This window comes from Cyprinodon tularosa, unplaced genomic scaffold (assembly GCF_016077235.1).
Source record: "Cyprinodon tularosa strain WSP-4 unplaced genomic scaffold, ASM1607723v1 ctg10, whole genome shotgun sequence".
NCBI lineage: Eukaryota > Metazoa > Chordata > Actinopteri > Cyprinodontiformes > Cyprinodontidae > Cyprinodon > Cyprinodon tularosa.
In genome coordinates, this window is record NW_024037782.1 from 2133336 (window position 1) to 2153314 (window position 19979).

The window sequence follows — 19979 nt, forward strand, 5'->3', positions numbered from 1 at the left end:
TGACTATATGTAAAACGCCTGCTTCTGATGCTCGAAGCACGCACGGTGTAAATGTAGCATAATTCCTCACAGATGCAAACGAAATGAACTGCTGCCGATTTTTCACCTCCTTAAAGTTTCACATCCTACCTCTGTTGGCCATGGCCGTCTCTATGATATCCAGTGTTGGGTCATCTTCACACAGGTCATAGGGCATGTTCCCATCTGAGTTGACAGCAAGAAGATCTGCACCACTGTTGAAAATGACAAACAGTATAAATACCAAGTTACTGTACTTAGGGAGCTTTTTGAGTTCCTGTACTTTATTTAAGTATTCATTTTTAGGATTAGTTTTTACTTTTATTCACTACCTTTGAACACAACAATTTGTACTTTATACTCCTTAATCAAATCTCTGATAACAATAAAGACATAAGATGAGAGTCACAACAAAAGAGGGGAAAATCAAGGGTGTAAACACAAACTGTCCCGTTGGAGCTCTGTTTGTTTATATAAAAGCACTGATAGCAATGTAAATGAAGGCACAGGGCTGGGAAATAATGCAGATGACAGAATGGATTCTAATGAAAGACATTCCCCATCGATTCCAATTAGTTCTATTTTAAATGAATGTACATGTTTCACATTCTACTTCAATTTTAATGCTTTTTGCAAATGTAATCCTGTAAATTCCAGAGATCTACAGTAAAAGTATTCAAATGCTTAAGCAGGACTTTAGTTAAGGTCAATCTATATTATCCTTGTATTGTTTGTAATTGATTTTGATTTAAAACTAAACTAAACCAAGTCATTACTTTTATGTTCTCCCTACCAACAAGTTGATTAAAGATTTAACAGTTTTCTCTGCATAATATGTTTTTTTAAAGTAGCTTTTAAAAGTAATTCTTGAATTGATTATAAAAAAAACATAATTTTACTTTTGTATTAAAGTAAAATCTGGAACATTTGACATTGACTTAAAGGAATTCAATTGATTATTTTACTTTTACCAGAGCTTCAAGCAAATAAAACAAGTACATCTAGGAAAAAGGCAGGTCAGTATTTAAACTAATATGTAATATTCATCTGCTGTGGATACTGTGTGGATTAAACAGGAAAATTGTGTTAGATGTTAATGAAGGCTCCGGATGTGATGAATATAGGCAAAGGGTGACTAAAATGCTGCCACAGATGCTATTATTATGAGCTTTATTCTTCCCTCATAACAGTAACAATGTGGGTGTGAATGCTTTACTTTTATTTCTCAGAGGTTCTTCTTGGTGCCTGCACATATCTTGATGTTATATCTTCATTAGGTTATAATTAAAACTTAATAAAAGCCATCTAATTAAATCCAGGTGAAAAATATTGATGTGTGAGTCACAATATCCCAGCTATTCACTGTTAATTAAGGTGACAAAGACAGGAGCTTGTCTCAGCGTTATTAAATAATTAAAACAATTTTCATAATAGAGATGGACGGAAAGTCAATCAGTGATTGTTCTCCTTTGACACCTCTGCCAAGGACAGGAGAGACTTAATTATTATATTTTTTTATTTCTCAAATCTCTTCCATGCTATTATTTTTCAAATATCACACATTCCTACGTAGTGTAACCCTTTTATTTTTGTTTTGCTAACTTTTTTTTCTAAACTAAGATTGCAATTTCTTCCACTCCTATGTGCATTATCTCCAATTTTGTTACTCTTTAGGAGAGAAAATTGTCCTTTTTCTCCACAACGAAATCAAAGAAAATCAATTCAGGCTCCAACAAATTGCTATTTTGTTATCCACTGCTGCAAATAAACCTAAAAACAAACAAGCTTAAAAATGTACCAATGCTGTTAATTTCTTTAGGGAAATTGTGAGTCCCACCATTCCCCTACAGCAATTATCAGTTCAGCAAGTGGAGCTTTAATCTGATTTAAAACGGTCTGTTTGCTTTTGGTTCCACTTAAGGACAAAAAAACTAGTCATGGGTGATACTTATCTGAAATTTCATAATTATAGCTTGTTTCTTTTTTCACAAAGAATGCAAAAGTAATACAGCTAAAGGTGTCTTCACCTGCAAAATGTCAATGGGTGCTGTTGTGGTACTGTTAGACAGCATTTGTATTAAATTATATACTGCAATCATTGATTTCTATGATTAAGTAATAGCAAAAATAGACTCAACACAAGTATAAAGCCACTGCTTCTGTTGTTCCCATTTGCTGAACCCAAAGATCTTAGAGTCTGTTTCTTTGTACACAAAAAGACTATTTCTCTAAAATATTGTTTACAGTTCTATCTAAATCTGTTTTGTGAGCACTTCTCTTTTACTGAGGTAGTCCATCATCTTCCAGGTGCAGCATATCAAAATGCTTATTAGTGTGTAGCACAGGTGTGCCTTAGGCTGGCCATGGTAAAATTAGCTCTCTTTTTTGTACTCTGTGGATAGAAACTGCAGTTGATTCAATGCGCCTGTCTTTGTTGTCTATAATAAATGTCTGCCCATACAATAACTCCAACACCACTATGGTCTGCTATGGGCCACTTGGTCCACAAAGCCGACATCAGCAAAGCGCCCTACTACAATGGCGTACATGCTGTCTGTCAACTGCTGTGTGCAATGAAAACCTGGATTCATTTGTAAAGAAAACCCCACTCCAAAGTGCCAGACCCCATCAAATTTGCCCTTTCAATGAACTTCGGTCAGTTTCAAACAAACATGAGGACAAGTATGTAGATGAGATTCCTTCTGATGATTTTTGACCGTTTAACCAGAAATTGCTTGTTTTTTTTTTGGTCAAATCATGTGTTTCATAATCTCCCAGGGTGCATGATGTGGGGCCATCTTAGAGATGCTTGATGTAGAGATTCTGATTTGGTGTGGTTACATGTGGTCTGCAGTACTGAGGCTGGATGTATGCACAACCAATCTCTCTAAAAAGCCTTTGAAGGCTTATGGTAGAGAAATGAACAATCAATACATGGGTAACAGCTCTGGTGGATCCAGTCAGTCAGGATCCCAATAACATTCTCACTAAACATCTTGCTGCATCTGTGGCAGTTTGCTGTCAGATAAAAACTCACATTTTAGAGTGGCATTTTATCATGACAAGCCTAAGGCGCACCCCTGCAATAATTGGGCTGTCTAATCAGCATCTTAATATGCCACACTTGATCAATGATCATCCTGATGAGAAGTGCTCCCTAACAGAGATTTAGATGGATTTGTGCAGGATATTTGTGCACAAAGAAAGACTTAGCTCTTTGGGTTCAGCTCATACTAAACGGTAGCAGCAACATAAGTGTTGCGTTCAAAACACACATCCTATTAGTCATGTTTCCATCCAATTGAGATCCGAATTTGAGCAAAAGTTTGAGAAGTCGAAAAAAGAAAACACGAAATCAGACATGATTTCATCAATTGGAGCGAATTAACGAAGTGATGCAAAGCAGAATGTTGTCATACGCTAATGTTACTCTTACCGGTATTAAAAAGGAGGTAGAGTTAACAAGGTACTGTAGTGGGGACCACAGATCAGTGATGGATCAGGGTTTTATTAAACTTGTTACAGGCAAGTTTTACTAATGCCAGCTAGTATTAACGGTGGTTAATGCCTTCCTGAGACATCGAGAGACAGAAGTGTGATTCTAATTCTGCATTCAGGACTGGACCTGAAGGCGCCGCAAAAAACGTATGTCTTAAAAGGTAAATATTTGCTATGTTAGAACTTTTTCAAAAAATTTGCTTCCATCTCCTCTTTAGTTCATTAACACTTTTTCAAAAAGGTAAAAAGAAAAAAAAACTAAACTGATGGTACAAACATCTTTGTGAAATTTATTGTATTTATTTGAGTTTTTTTTTTTTTTGCCGTTTCCATCAAAGTCTTCTAATGGGATTCGTTAAAACCCCCAAAAAGTTGATAGAAACATGATAACTGTCTATTTGAACTGTCTATTTCATACAAATAATAACTGACCTAATGACTGTCTGTCCCTACCTGAAGCCCCATACTTTTATAGTATAGTCAAACTCAATCAATCTACTAATCGACTTTTAGCTTTAATGAAATGTAATCTATTGTTGATACAGCTTTTGTTCTGACAAGTGAGCCTTTTAATTACTTTTGATTTTAATTAAGTGAGTTTAATATTTAAGAATTTATTATTTTCTTCTAAGGTATACTATATATCCATATATATTTTTTTTCCTTTATCTAAAACTGTTTATAACTTCAGGCTGAGTTCTTTTCGTGTCTCATCAAAATTTCTGGATGTCTACACATATTCTACCGGAATAGCTTATGCATGAATTTCTGCTGGATTTGAGCTCTAATCAGGCGTTTTTTCTGGTGTTATTCCTGCCAATGAGGTGCTTCTCCAGCATTTAAACTCTGTAGTCTGTGCTGAAGAAGCGCTCCAACTGCAGAGAAAGTCCAGTTAAAACACGATGCACATTCAGCAGAAAATATCTGGTGCTCATGCATGAAAATAGTCAAGCTCATTGCATTTAAAGAGATTTTCTTTAACCCAATAAAATTATGTTACCCTAAACTGTGGGAGCTATTAATAATTAGTATTATTTGTTTATAGGTGCTGAATCATTGAATCCTTATTCAAATTCATTTTTATCCCAGGGATTGATGCATTATTTCTCACATTTAAAGCTTCATAACATTAAGGTCTTGCCATAGGGGGATCGTGTGTGCTGATGTTGCTATTAGAAATAAAAGACTGCAGTGAGCAAAAAATAAGCAAACCAATACATCCTTCACTCATGTTTTTTGTCTCATTTATATTCTTTTCCTTTCTTGTTACTAATACCTGTATATTTGATACTGCAAATACTTGAAATTCTAAAACATCAGGTAATTTTATTGATCCACAAGATTGAGGTGTACTGATTAGACTTCTCCCAAATGCTTACAGTTTCAGATTTTGCTTTAAGTAATGACCTGTTCTTTATGATTAGAAGTTATTTTATTATGTTTTTTTAAGAGTTATTAAAAAAATATGCAGCAATTGTTCAACAGATGTAGTTTTTAAATACAAACGAAAGTGTTTCATCTTTTTGAGCATTTAATTAACCTGACAAAAAAGAGAAAAGCTGTTTATTTTTAGTTATTGATCGACCAATCAATGGTTGCAGCAACTTCAGTGGATAGAAGCCCACCTTATGTCAGACAGATTTTTGGTTCATCTTTAATTATGAGGTAAGATCTTAAGCAAACGATTGCCTTGTTAAAATAATACATTCTTGCAGCCACATATAAATGAACCACCAATTTGAGCTTTCACAAATTCAAACAAGGTACTGCTGTTCATTTTCTAAAATAACCTTGACTGCCTTTAATTTGGCTGATAAGATCTGTTTTAACAGTGCTTTGTTTTTTTAGATAAACAGAGAAAACTATTTGAACAAAAACACATTCCTCTTGTTAGGCTTTGTAAATGATGGAGCTTTAAGATTTTATGGAGACATTTCCAGACACCAGCAGAGGTAGTATATGATTCCATTTAACATGACTTACTGAGAGATGAGAATTTTGACGAGTCCTGCATGGCCGCAGGTTGCAGCAGCGTGCAGCGGTGTCCACAGTTCATTGTCCTGAGCGTTAACATTGGCTCCTCGGTCCAGCAGGAGCTTCACCATCTCTTCATAGTTGTCTATACAACACTGTGTGGTGAATGAGGAGGGATAATAAGAAGGGATAAGAAATGAATGCAAAAACAGTAATTTAAGGCATGTATAAGCATCAAAGGACATGGGATAAATCCAACATTGTTTCTCAACATTTATCATGACATTATTACCTGCTGGATACATCACATTAATATTGCAAGAATGGAGAAAAGCCGGAAGGAAAAAATTAGTTTGAAGGTGCCGTTTTTGTTCAGCCATTCTTCACTTGATGTGAAATCTCTTCTAATCTCCTTTCTGATGTATTTAAGATAGAAACGTTTCTCAGTTCTATTCCCAGTGTGATCATTTGTCTATGCGAGAAGAACTTCATACAAAAGTCAGTATATTAATTTTTTGTAGCAAAATGCTGGGTGGAAAACTGAGAACATATTAAGCCAATCTGGCAACAGCACATGAGCCTTTGTGTGGGCTGCTTCCTGGATCCCAGACAAAACTGGAAAAGCACCCAAAACTCACACCCATCAACAGAAAAAGCCAGACAAAGGCATGGAGGGTGGGAAACAATTTCCCTTGTTAAGCTGAGTGAGTGAGAAGCTGGGAGGAGATGGTGTCAGAAAACTGTTGGAAAAACTGTTTGTTTTCTTCTCCATCAGACCAAGTTGATGTGACTGTGGCTCTGGTAAGAATATGAGCAAAGACTGGGATAGAAAACAACAGAATAAGAAGCCACAAAAGCAACAGTGACAGATGAGATTGCTGTCACAGACAGGGAGCCCAAATATGATGAGAAAACTGGATGGCTCAGAATCAAAAGCTTTCTACATGTCTCTGTTGTCATCATCATGCCATCTTCAGTCTAACTGACTGATGTGATCTCCCTCTGCTGAGATGAACTGAGACATTAGTCACAGTGAAATAAAAAATCTCTCCAGAGAAATTGCTGATAATCTGATTACAAACCATGAATGATTTCAGCGACGATTGAGACAGAAATTATAAAGAACAACGAGAGAAAAAAGGCAAAATACTCAAAACATACTGAAAAACTGCTCATAGAAAAAGCTTTCATGATAAGGAAAAATGTGTCCGAGTAAAGTACTTAATGCCACACAAATTTCTTCAGTCTGTCTAAAAGTTTAAACTTCCCCTAATTTAATGTAGAGAAGATTCCCAGAGGAAAATGTGACAGCCCAAAATTCTTCTGTTCTTCATGAGATATATTCGGGTTTTCTCATCTAAGCCTCATTTTAGTTTCTACTTTGTCTAAAGTTTCTCTTATGTTTTCCTAAAATTCACTAGAAGAATTATTAATTTATTAATTTAAAGGAGATACCTTGTAAAACTTCAATTTACACATTTACACCAATTCATACTGTACGCACACCCCAACATGGTAAGCCTTGTTCTAGCCACAGCTACCGACAGAAGCTAAGCTGCCGCACACAGGCGCCACTGTGTTCTCTCACCACAATCAGTTCCTTTCACATACAACTTAAGGAACTTGGTCAGGGACAGAAAAACATTGAAAGATTCTATTAATATTCCTATCCATTAATTTAAACACTTTCTTTAATCACGATACTCTAAGGACGTAGTTATGTCATGATCTTGCTGCTGATGAATGACTGGATTACTCATTTCATTCACCTGCGTAGCTCCGCCTGTTTTCTCATTACCGTTTATCTTATCCACCTGATCCAGTTTCTTATTTAACCTGCCTACTTCCAGTCATCAAGCCCGAATATTCTCGAGCCAGTGGTGAGAGTGTACCAGCATTATCTGAGTGTTTCTGGTTACCTGATCCTGCCTCTCAATGACTGGGCCTGCCTGTTCCCATATAATCTGTTTGCCTGACCTGTCTATGGACTCCTGCTGGTTTGTGCCTGTTTACTGAACTTGGAACTGCTTTCTGTCAACAACCTGGATTTTCCTTCGGAACCTCTTCGGGCTTCTGATCTCCTGGTTTTGAAGTCTATTAAGTCAAGAACCAACCTAATATTTTTGTATTTTTTTTTTTTCAGTTTTCAGTCGATTGAATGAGATAAAGGTGAATAATCTGTGATCTACATTCAACAAAGTTATTGGCCTCAGATTATTGATATATCTTTGTCTTTTCCAAGTTTGGATAGTAATGTAATGACTTCTTGTTTCATAGTTTGCATTAAATTATCATTTTCAATAAGGTCTTTCAAATCTTTTAATAATAATTCTTCCCAGAGAAACATGAAAATTGGAAGTCAACCATCTTGGCCAAGTGATTTGCCTACTTATTTTTGCTTTACTGCAACATCAAATTATTCTATCTGTATTTCAGAGTTGTCTAACATCTTAAATGCGGAGTCAGTTCTAGGAATGTTGTGTTTAATGTTTTTCCGAAAACGATTATGCAGCTGAATTGAGAACAGACTGAGCTCAAAGAGAGAGCTTGCTGAGTTCTCGGTCAAGGTCACAAAGATACACAAAAGTTGAGAAAGTTTGAGAATTATATTTGAGCTTGTTGAGGTCTTTTCTGAAACTTGAAAAGAGCCTGCATTGAACCAGAGAAAAAACTGAGACAGTCTCATTTTGGTGTCACACATTCTTTTATTTGTCTAGGAGAATAGATGAAATATTTTGGAGATCTCACTCAGATTTTCCAAAATAAAATAAATTTAAATTTTATCTTCTATGTTCTTGGACCAGATGTAGTTATTTTAAAGATAGATAGGACTAAATATCCGACAATCGCAATAGAAAACCTGTTAAATACTTTAAAATAGGCAGCAGGATATACTGCAGATTTATTGCACCAACACAGTGTATGAAATATAGATATGCAGCAAAGACATGCTTGACCAATAAATACTACTTATTTTCTAAGTTTTAATGTGCTCAGGCTCTTTATTTAAGTAGTATATCTGGTATATTTTTATTAGGGTATGAGCAGGATAGAGGAAAGCGTAGGATGAGGAACTTTCTTACTCCATCTTCCTGTGGCCCTGCAGTGGATGGGAAAGCTGTCCATATGTTTTTTTTTTAACCTCTTGTTGAATTAATGATTGAGATGGGCAACATTATCACATAATCCTGCAAGGATAAGTGGGTCTACTAGGATGGAAAGTTGGCTAGACTAATCATTATATAGTTACTAAACTCCAAATGTAATTTTGATAAACAGGACCTTAGGGCTGCTCTCTCTATGTTACAGTGCAAAATATATTTTTTTATGCATATGTTTTTACTTGGAAGTCAGACTAATGTCATAGCCTTCTGGTTTCCCTCTGGATGTATTCTCCATTGTTCGTTCATTTATGACCACTCTCACAACCATGACAACTAAAAAAAAACCTGTTCTTCATGGTAATCCCAAAAACAAAAGGAACACGCTGAAAAAATAAAGACATGTAATTCAGACCCTATTTTGAGCAATGAAAGCTTTGATCAATTGTGTTTTTCAGGTGAGCATAACATGACCTATTGCACAGCAAAGCCTTTATTTTAGGTACTTAGATAATCTAGTCATATGTATTCATTGTCAGTTTCTCTTGTCCTGACTACCACACTAACCACCTCTGCAAAACTCTGCTTTTAAATGGGCTTTAAATATGCTTGAGTTATGCTTTCTGTTTGCAATAGACCCAAATAACAAAAATATTAATTAAATTCAATTCTGTTTATTTATATAGCGCCAATTCACAACACATGCCATCTCAAGGCACTTTACAGTTCACCAGATCATCCAGTCAGACTGATTCAAAGTTTTCTATCTAAGGAAAACCAGTTGATTGCATCGACTCATTGACTCGAATGCAATCCCTCAAACTAAGCATGCTTGTAGGGACAGTGGAGAGGAAAAACTCCCTTTTAACAGGAAGAAACCTCCAGCAGAACCAGGCTCAGTGTGAGCGGCCATCTGCAGAGACCGACAGGGGTTCAAAGAGACAGAAGCAGAGATACAAAAAGCAGCTGTAAAAGGCGGAAACCCACAGCCAGGCAGACGAGCTCCGAGCCAGCTCCCATGTCAGAGGATGAAGAGAGCACATCCAGCCAGTCACGGTGAGAGAAACAGGACCACACTGGAAAACAGGCAGATCTCCAGCATTACCCTTGTTTTATGATGTATCTACCATTTATTTATTTTTTAAAGTTAATGTCCCTGCGTGGCTCTCAGTCACTCTGTCGTCATTGGGATGAACAGGTAATGCATTTTAAATATCCATTTTATTAGTTCTTGGGTGCAGGAAGTGGATGCTTCCTCTTACTTGGTTTACACGGCATATGAGCTAAAGTGCCATCTCTAGAGGTTTGCGGTGTCTGAGAGAAGAAGCAGTCGCCAAGCAGAAAATAAAAACAAAAAGAGGAAATAAGACAAAAAAAGCATACAGACACACACACACGGATGTCACTCTGTGAAATGCAAAACGTGCTTCAGGTTGTACTCTGAGTCAGATGCATAAGATTTAAGAAGACTTTTTATTCTCAATTCATCTTTTGCTCTAAAACAAAACACATTAATTTCTGGTCTCTTTTACAACTTCTGTGAGCCAACTGTCCCAGAATCATATAAACTGCCTCAAAGTAAAAACAACTGTCAGCAGAAACTGCACTGTGTTCACTCAAAGAAAATCACATAAAGCAGCTCTAATTGAAGGATGCATTGAGAGAAAGACTTGGTATACAACAGAAGCGAGGGAATGAAATGACTGCATGAGAGGTGAGAAAAGAACGCTGACATGACAGCCGACTGACTGATAAGCATCACCTCCAAGCAACACATTTCCCCTGTCGATGATGCAAATAAAGACTTTGACATTTTCACTTTTTAAACCCTAAAACCAAAGTCAAATCAAAGCAAAAGTTTGACGGATTCCAAAATGTCGTTGGAAGGCTACCACTCTGAGTGCTTCGCTTTGTTGTTGAAATGAATGTTATGCATGTTAAATTTAACCTTAACTCCCCAACGTGAAAAAATGGTAAGCTACAGATACAGCAACTGCTAAGAAACATCAACTTTGTCTATAGGAAATGGTTGAACAGCTGATGAATGATATATGGTATATGTATTATTCCCGAGAACCTCTAGAGAAGTTGAAGTGTGGCTTTCGTTTAGTTTTTTTAATCTTCAATTAATAAAATGAACTGTAAAATAAAACGGTTATTTATTCTTCTGATGCAAATGTTTCTTTTCATGTCTTTTAAAAAAAATGTTGAACTTTGTAAGTTAACTTTTAATAGAAACAGAAATCCACACTTGCACTCAGCATGTTATGACATCATTTACTGAATGCTCCGCAACCAGAAGAAAATAATAAAAGACGAGCAGGAAGACCATATCTGTTTGCATTCGGAAGCAGAACTGGTGGTTTCTATTTGTCGACTGCTTCCTGTGCTCAGGACAGAAAGAAAACCAGGTTCAAAGCAGAAGAACATGAGTCACGCATTTCCTTATTTCTCCATTATAGCGCGGTTGTGTGATGCTGCTTAACTGACAATTTGATGAACTGATGACATGCTATGATTTTGAATCCTAAATGCACTGATGGACTGGAAAGTTTAATTCAATCAAATCCAATCAATCAAGCACAATAGCATCCCCTAAAAAAAGCTGGGGAAAAAAGATATCTACCCCAGCTCACCTGCTTACTAAATGCTTAGCTTATCTCTTAATTCCAATAAGAAGGGAAAAAATAGTACTCACAATCACAAACTAAGATGAAAATGACAAAGAAATGAATTGTAATTCTTGTTAACTACTGAGACAGGGATGGGAGTGTGGCCCAAACAAAGGCTTGGATTATCCTTTGGTGGCTGGAAAACAACGACAACAGTCTTGCTGGGAGCCTTCAGTGGGCTGACAGAGGACTGCAGTTCTGAAGAGCAGAATGACAAGGAAACAAGGCTGACATTTGGAACTTAAAATGGCTGAAATTGGTTCCAAGCCAAAGCTAAGAGGGCTGAAGGCAACAGTGATGGCACTAAAACTGAAATACTGTTGCACTTAGAGGCAGGGAGCATGGCTGGTGGGGGCAAAGTGTACAGCTGAGACTGATAAGAGTTTAAGATGGCTCTAAATTTTACCAGAGCTGCACAAACAAATAAACAAGCAAACAAATAGGTTAAATTGTTGATGTGAAATCAACAATCAACTAAATGCCAGAGGAGCATTTTATCCTGAGTCAAGGTCAATTTGAACCAACCCTGCAATGTTATTCATCTGTCTGGCGGAAACGCTGTCTCTTTGAGGAGGAAAATAAACAAACATAATGTCCAAATGTCCTCCAACCATTTCCTTCTAAAAAAAAATTACATTTTTAAATCAGTTACATCTAAGATAAACCTGTTAGCTACAGTAAAGGGCTTAAAGTTTCAGCAGGGGTTCAACTTCCACCTGGAAAAAAATAATAATAATTCAAAGCATATTTAAAGTATGTGTTAAAATAGCCCAGTCTGACTCCAGATCTACATTAAATAAAGAAAGCTTGAAAATTGCTGTAGGTGAACAACCTCCATCATCCAACTGAGATTCTACAAAGAAGGGCAAAAAGACTTTCAACTGTAGTTATAGTTAAGTTGATTCTTCAAATTACTGACTCAAGAAAAAAAATATGTGAATGTAATACTCTTCATATTATCATTTTTAAAAACCATAATTGCTCATCATTTACAGTTACTCTGTTTTATTGGTGCATCACTTCCAGGCATTGCAAAAAGGGAAAGTACAAGCGATGAGAGAGCTGTTTTTTACAAAATCTTAGGGAGACTTTACCCGGACTTTAGAAGATATTGCAAAAGCTGGAGGGTCTGAGTCCTCAAAAGCCAAACTAATGCAAAGCAGAATAACTGATGAAAAGGCTGAAACCACAGGGGAATGCAGACTGAAAACTTTCAAAGTGTGATAAAACGGCACATGGTCCATTACAGCCTGAGAAGTCTGTCATGTTTAAATAAGTCTTTGAGTTGAAAAATTGCTAAAATGAATGTTTTTTTTAAATGCAGCTCCAGCAGTCTGTGTATGTTCTGGGTCATTGTGCCCACCCGACCACATTGGGGTCATGCAGATGCAGCAAAACACAAGAGATTACAGCCAGATAACAGCTGGGTTTCTGTCACTGAAATATAGGACACCATGAGGCCGGTGAATCTAAGAGCTTAAACTGACTAAAATAACCACTATTGTATTGAATTAACATTTGTTTACCCGGTTTGTGTCACTGATTTACACTGAAACTGCTCTGAAAAAGTGGAACATTTATTTAAAGTCACTTTTCTTACACTGCAAAAACAATGTAGAAAAAATAAGTTAAAACAAATCTTAAATTCAGAGCATTTACTCCTAATTTGAGTAGGTGAATGAAATGATTTGCCAATTGAAGGAGTATTTACTCTTAAAATAAGATAATTATATAATATGCACTTGAAATGAGACAATGCATTTTTTTTTCTTATCTTAAATGTAAATTGTCTTGTTCCATGGGCAAAGTGTCCCACTAACCTCCTCAATTCAAGAAAAAAATCCACTTATTTTAAGAAATATATGGCTTATTTAGAATTTTTTGCAGTGAATTTGACTAAATACAACTGAATTACGTAGGCTAACAGAAATAGATTTAGTCTAGAGCTGATCTTTTTAACTGGAGCTTGAGTAAACCTTTTTAACTTCTTCAGAATAATAAGGAGGCCTAGAGATTAGAGTTGATATTACATAAATAAACCAGAGATGAACATTAAAGGTGAAAATTAAAGATGAAAATAAATTATTTGGAATTTAACCTGCTGAATTTATGACAGGCAGTGCAATTGAAGAGTCAGGCATCCTTTCTATATTTTTTATACCTGTAATCCACATTCTAACAACTCATAATTAAAAACAAAAACAAGGTTTTTTACAACATATGATAAATATCCTGCAGCAGCTTTTTGCTTTCACCTATTTCCATTTATAATTTGAACTAAATTTACAGTTTTATGGGATTTATGATTAATATATCTTTGAAAGAGTCTGACTCTTAATGGTTTTGCCAATTCAGAAGTGGTAGAGGCAGAATCATGCTGAGGGAACTTTCCTCAATCATGAAATAATGAGATACTTGGGTTAAAAGGGTAAAAATGATTGCAGGAGAATAACAGGAACTTGCTGTTCTGTGAAAAGGTACTTGTTCCGTTACATATCCCCTCCATTTATGCTCTTTTGACATAGTTAAAGGGGAACACTGAAGGTTTAACTCCTCCCTGCCATTATGTAGGACACCCACTTTCATTTCATACTTTTTGCCGGCCGGTGCTAATGCTAAACTTTGGTTGCTGACATGGGTTAGCATTGGCGAATGTTTAATTTTCCAGTTCAGAAGAAAAGCAGCAACCTCCATGTGGCTTCTTGGTCTCTTTGCTTCTTAAAGTCAGCACCACTGCTAAAATATTAGACCATTTTGACCCTTGTCTTGCTTTTTTGCTTAAATCTGTGAAATGCAACACAGAGAAGAAGCAATTTCTCTGGGCTATCACGGATACGAGGATCCGACAATGCTGGAGCTCCATTTCTCGTGACTTAACCTACTATTCCTACTGGTGCAGAATACATCCTGACATTGGCATCATAACCAAAAGGAAATGTTTACTTATTTTGGACATGTCAACATTTTTATCTAACATGTAGAAAGAAAGCATCAACGACTCATCCAGGAGGCCACAAAAGAATCAAGAACAATAACTAAAGCTGTGCAGATATAATTTGCTACAGTTTTGATAAGTTTATTCAAGAATAATCATATTTGAAAAAAATAAAACTTCATCATTGCATTCTGACAAACCAACAAAGTTGCAATACCATCACAATACCGTAGTTATTGTTGATAGAGTGCAACTGCACTGCTGCTTTAGCATTTGGCCAACTTGTCAAAAATTATGGAACCACTAGTTCTGTTCTCCAAGATAAAACTGCTCTGACTTTGGATGCTTTGGCATTAGTATAAAGTGTTTAAATTCCAATTATAGTACAATTTGTGCCAGATTTCTTCTACAGCAATTTAAAGGCATAAAACAAGCCTTATATGAAACACTGAAAAGAGCAAATGTTGCTGCCATATGTGGCACAACCAAGTATTATATCAGTCTTTTACCCCTTGGATGCAGTTTTCTTTATTGTTGCTGTTGATAAAAATAATCAAAAGCTCCATGATGTTTTTCCTTATGGTAGATTTGTCTGATGTCAAAATTAGTTTGATGGTTTAAAAAAACAAAACACTTTTAGATTAATATCATTTTAGTTAAAGCATACAGCAACCCCTTTAATTTAAAGACGAAAAAGCAAACTAAGTTAAAAGGAAATAATAAGCGGGAACGTTTTTCTATCTTAAATGTGTATTGTGGTTTTTCCAGCATTAATCCTGCTCTGCTGATGGGCCTCAAAATAATAAGTACACAAACCATGCATGGGTAATCCATCACTTTATTCCAACTATAGATGCATTTGTGTGGTTTGGATCACAGGGAATAAGACATGAGGAGAATTTTTCTACATGTTTGTTATTGTATGTGTTGTGTATTGTGGCACATGCTGTTACTCTGGAAGTCATCTTTTTGATTAATGACTTACTTTAGAGAGGTAAGAGCTGGCCTGGACAGATATGATTTCCAATTTAGAGACCAGCACCTTTCTATATTTATGCCACCTTCTGAGTTTCTGTTACTAGATTATTCCTCATATTCTGGGGACTCAAACGCACTGATTGTTTTATTTTTTTCTTCTTCTTCTTAAGGTATATGTAATAAAAACTTAAGAAAATGAATCCAGATATGATCTGAATTCACAGCCAACTGATCCATATATACCGGGCAGTTATTTCATTTTAAAAGGGTCGAATCTTGAACCCAGAATGGAGTCTGGCCCATCCAAACAGCGTATAATCGGGAACATTGGAAGCAGAAAGGTCATTCCGATCTCTTGGCTGTGTTTAAAACAGCAGCCTTACCATTTGTGACTGATGGACTTCAATTTTCTCTTCCGTTGTTCATTTCACTGCCTCCCAGCTGGAGTGTGAATATTAGGCTTTGCACAGCCAGGGGGGAAAAGAGATATGGCTGTGTTAGCTGAGGCAGAGAGAAGGAGACCAAACCAAATGAGAAGAGAGAGAAAAAGAAGAAGGGATGGGGAGCAATGAATATTTCTCTTTCAGAGATCTTTAAGATGAAGAACCATTCCTGTGAATCCACACCCTCTATTAAAACTAAAGCGCGAGTCATTTAGCATTTAGATCTATCCTTCAAGACTCACCGGTATTTGACATTTTAGTTTAAGTGGAACAAACAGAACGGTTCCCTCAGTAATAGAAGCATCTTCATGCATATCCAGCAGCTTCACAGGAAATAAAATGTGTTTTCCAGCTGCCTCACTTTGAGGAATCGGCTCGGATGCTGTGTAATAGCTTTTCCCAGACAGGCACCATATTTCAGTTTTCAGGAGGATGCAAAACAAATATTTGTTTCCTGACTTAAGCATTAATTCACATAAGATCAAAGCTCCGATATACCAGTAATTATTTTATTAAGGATCAGAAAATAGACTGGGAGGCTCTTATCAGGTCTATAAAAAAAATGACTAACTTTCCACACTAATGAACTAATTTCCTCCACAGAATTAAAAGCTACTCATCAATGTAAGAAAACCTACTTTTTTTCAGGATAAAATTTGACTATTTTCCTTTGGTGTCCTTGTTGCTAACACTGATGTATTCAAAAATCAAAAATATCCAAATGTTCTCTCTTTTGTCGTGTTCAACATCAGAAAGACTTTAAGGGTCAGGTCAGGTGATGAGGCGGTTTAAAGAATCATCCATCACTGATACACACACTCACAGAGCTCTATTCAGGAAAAAGGTAGATGGTTTACAACCTCAGTATTAAAAAGTCAAGGCTTCCCTATTCCTACTATCTTTTTTTCTTTTACAGCTGAGTAAAATTTATTTTTATAAGGTTCAGGTTTAATGCAATTCTCTTGGCTTCATTGCCTGATTTACACATCGTTTCTGTTGTTATTTTTGCTATTATTAGTAATACTTTAATCAGTGTTAAAACATTCTCATAGTCTTAGGGTGTTTTTTATTTTTATTGCCACTTTTGCCTTTAGTAAAACAGTATTTTAATCCTAACATAAATAAAAGGCAAAAATCAGGCTTTGTAGGCAAATTTATTTAGGTTTGTCGTCCATGCAGCCTGATTTTACAAACTATGTTAACAGTTCTTTGCAGAAAACATGGTGGAGGAGCAACAGAAATGACTGGCAAGGGTTGGAAAATGTAAACATTTAGAGATATATCATATTTTGGCCAACATTACTTGAATCAAGAAATTGTGTAAGTTGTGTATGTTCAGTTTTGTTGTAAGCTTATGTCTCATTTCTGTGTGGAGCATATGTCCATCATAATGAGCCTTTATGTCTCATAAAGTTCTACACAATTTTGCACTTCAGTGTATTTTGTTGGGACTTAAATAAATAACAATAAAAAGCTCAATTTTGAAGTAGAATAAAAAAGAGGAATAACTCACACAAAAAAAAACTAAGTGTGGCTTATTTGAATTTATCCTTTCCAGGTGATTTTTTTTTAGAAAAAACTGACTTCAATTACGGCTTCATCTTTTCTGGAATACTGGTTTTACTCATTGAGACTAAGATTGGTTGCTCAAACATGTGAATCAAACGGAGAAAGAGTTGGTGGAACAAATGGGCACAGATAACCTTACCTGATGCAGAGCAGTTAGGCCATCTTCATTGCAGAGATCCGGACTCACATTGTTCCTCAGTAGGTAGCGAACTGATAGAAAACGAGACAGAAAAACAGAAATCAATACTTGAGCTTCTTACAGGCGTTAGCCTTGCAGGTTGTGCCCTGCAGTATCATCACTGGAGGTCCCCTCTGAGGATGCTTACTTTTAAATTAAATGTGCATTGCAAGCCAGTGTATTATCAAATTACATTATGGTTACAGTAACAACTCTTGATTCTTGGTCAATAAATCCCCTTTTCCAATCATTTATACTATATTACTAAGATGTCTCTGAAATTGAACAGTTTAAAACCTCTGCAGAATTTTAAAATCTCAATTTTAATAACACTACATTTAATTATATTTCTCACCTTGGCCCTCTATTTGGCGGTCAAATTGTTAAAGTGGGTTTGTTGCCACACAGGAAGGTAGAGAGTTGCAGCTAGCACGCAGATCCATGCATGCAAGTATAAGGAAGCAGTTTTTTCGCACAAAGATTACAGTAAAATTCTGCAACATTGGACTGTGAGCAAGTAAGATTTAAAAAGCTATAAGCCTGGAGGGAAATATCTACAAGCTGGGGGTTGATGCAAAAGAAAATCGCAATATTTGTTAAAAATTATCGCAATTTTGATTTTTGGAAACATTGTTCAGCGGACTGGTGAGGTAGTTGGATTTAATGATACATAGGATCACATGGTGTTTCCAACTCTATGTCCAACAGATCAAACTGGAGATTATTGACCAAAAATATGGCATGTCCGTCTGGACACTCGATGGATACACCTGCCTATTTGAGTGGGATAAAACATCAGGTTCCTGATTTTGCTTCAGATGTCATCCGTCTTTACTTCCCTCACTCAAACCATAAAAATAAAACACCAAAAAAAAAAAAGAAACAGTTTCATATGAGCTGTGTAAAGAACACGAGCCAAGCCACACATTAAAAGCAAAAAATAACATTTACCCAAGACTTTGTTATTTATATATTCACCACAAGGACACTGTGCTTTAAATTGCTTGGCTCTGGTTTGATTTCTACTGAAATTTATTTTCAGGATATTATTCATGAGCAAAATTACCACATGAAGACAGGCCTGATTTATGTTTCCGGCAGAAAACTACTCATTCAATCTGAACTGACTGTGTCTCAGGAAGAGAAACCCTGGGCAGAAAAATAAATAACTGATTCTAAACTTTTCTGCTCCTTGAAGGTTTGTCAGTGAAGCTAACATATATGACAGTCATAATTTCCAGCATTTTTCTCTGTATTTATGTAAAATACTTTTACCATGATTATAGGATTAAAGACCAAAACCCTTTAAACATATGATATTTTTAGGCCAAAATCTTAAAAAAAAACAGAATTAGGTAAAACTCTTGTATCGGATTATTTTATACTTTATTATAAATTATAATTATACTGTATACTTGATCAAATGAAAGAAAACTCTATATGGAAGGCTGTAGAGGGAGGTTGTAATAATAGGATGTATAAAGATAATGTTGGCTGAAAAGCATCCAGGCATGATGCTGTTACCGTCTCAAATTAGGTCAAGATTTTTAACTCCTATGGCTTCAAAATGTTTAAAGACCACACCACACTGATCCAGCAGTTCAAAGTCCTTTTTAATGATATTCCATAGAAAGTGCTGAAGTAACTAGAGTTTTTGCGCTCCCCTCCCTCACCTGTTGCTGTAAACAGTTAGCTGGCAAAAAGAAAATAACAAAAAAAAACAGACAAGATCTCCAAATGAAAAAGTTGGTTGTTTCTAGTCAGTCATGCAGGAGAGATCCCTCGTCTTATGAACCCTTGCAAAAAAAAAAATGAAAAAAATCATGTTGCTGGATTAACAGAGCAGAAAGCCTGGCTAATGAGCCTATATTAGCTTGTTAGATTTCAAGTACTAGCTTACTTAAAAGTAATACCAACTAGGGTGTTTATTCCAAATTTTATGTCTATGATGCAAAGTTAACATACCACTAAATGATTTAAATTGCACTATTAATACAATTCAGTTTATTTATATGGCATCCATTAAAAATACATGTAATGTCAAACAACTTTACAAATATAAGTCAACTAGATCATACAGTTAGATTGATTAAAGTTTTCTTTTCGAGGAAAACCAGCTGATTGAGTCATTAACACAACAGCAATCCCTCACTCCAAGCATGCATGCAGCGACAGTGGAGAGGACAAACTCCCTTTACCTTCCTTACTTTTAATTTTCCATCAGTACCTTTATTAATCACTGTATTAATTCTGGTACAGAGAAGGAAGAAATGTTTGCTTGTTATTAAATAAAAGCATATAAATAAACCCTCGCCTTGTTTTTGTTATACATTACGGTGTAAATAAAATGAAACAATTATTTATGTACTCAAGGTTACAAAATTACACTAGTGTCTAAATGTATCTTGCCTATTTTTTTATATACAGTTTATTTTAAGGAACTAAAAAAAAAAAAGTCCCTTTCTTTAACTGAGTTTACAGTCTAGGAAAGAATACCTACTTTTACAATATTGATGCAGTTTGTGGTGTTCAATTTTCATATTTATATACATTTTCTGGAAACACTTAAAGACCAAATCATTTATTTTGAAAACCTCACAAAAGACTGATGAT

At 35.7% G+C, this 19979-nt stretch overlaps 1 protein-coding gene across 1 annotated transcript in view; it reads right to left on the reverse strand.

The window, feature by feature from the left end:
• ppp1r16b (protein phosphatase 1, regulatory subunit 16B) overlaps positions 1-19979 on the reverse strand; it is a 127941-nt gene that overhangs the window by 26800 nt on the left and 81162 nt on the right. Inside the window, exons 3-5 of the mRNA XM_038300095.1 lie at positions 17328-17398; positions 5500-5645; positions 130-233 (exon numbers count right to left, since the gene is read on the reverse strand). Of these exons, the coding sequence (XP_038156023.1) occupies positions 130-233; positions 5500-5645; positions 17328-17398 (321 nt within the window). The remainder of the gene's footprint in view (positions 1-129; positions 234-5499; positions 5646-17327; positions 17399-19979) is intronic.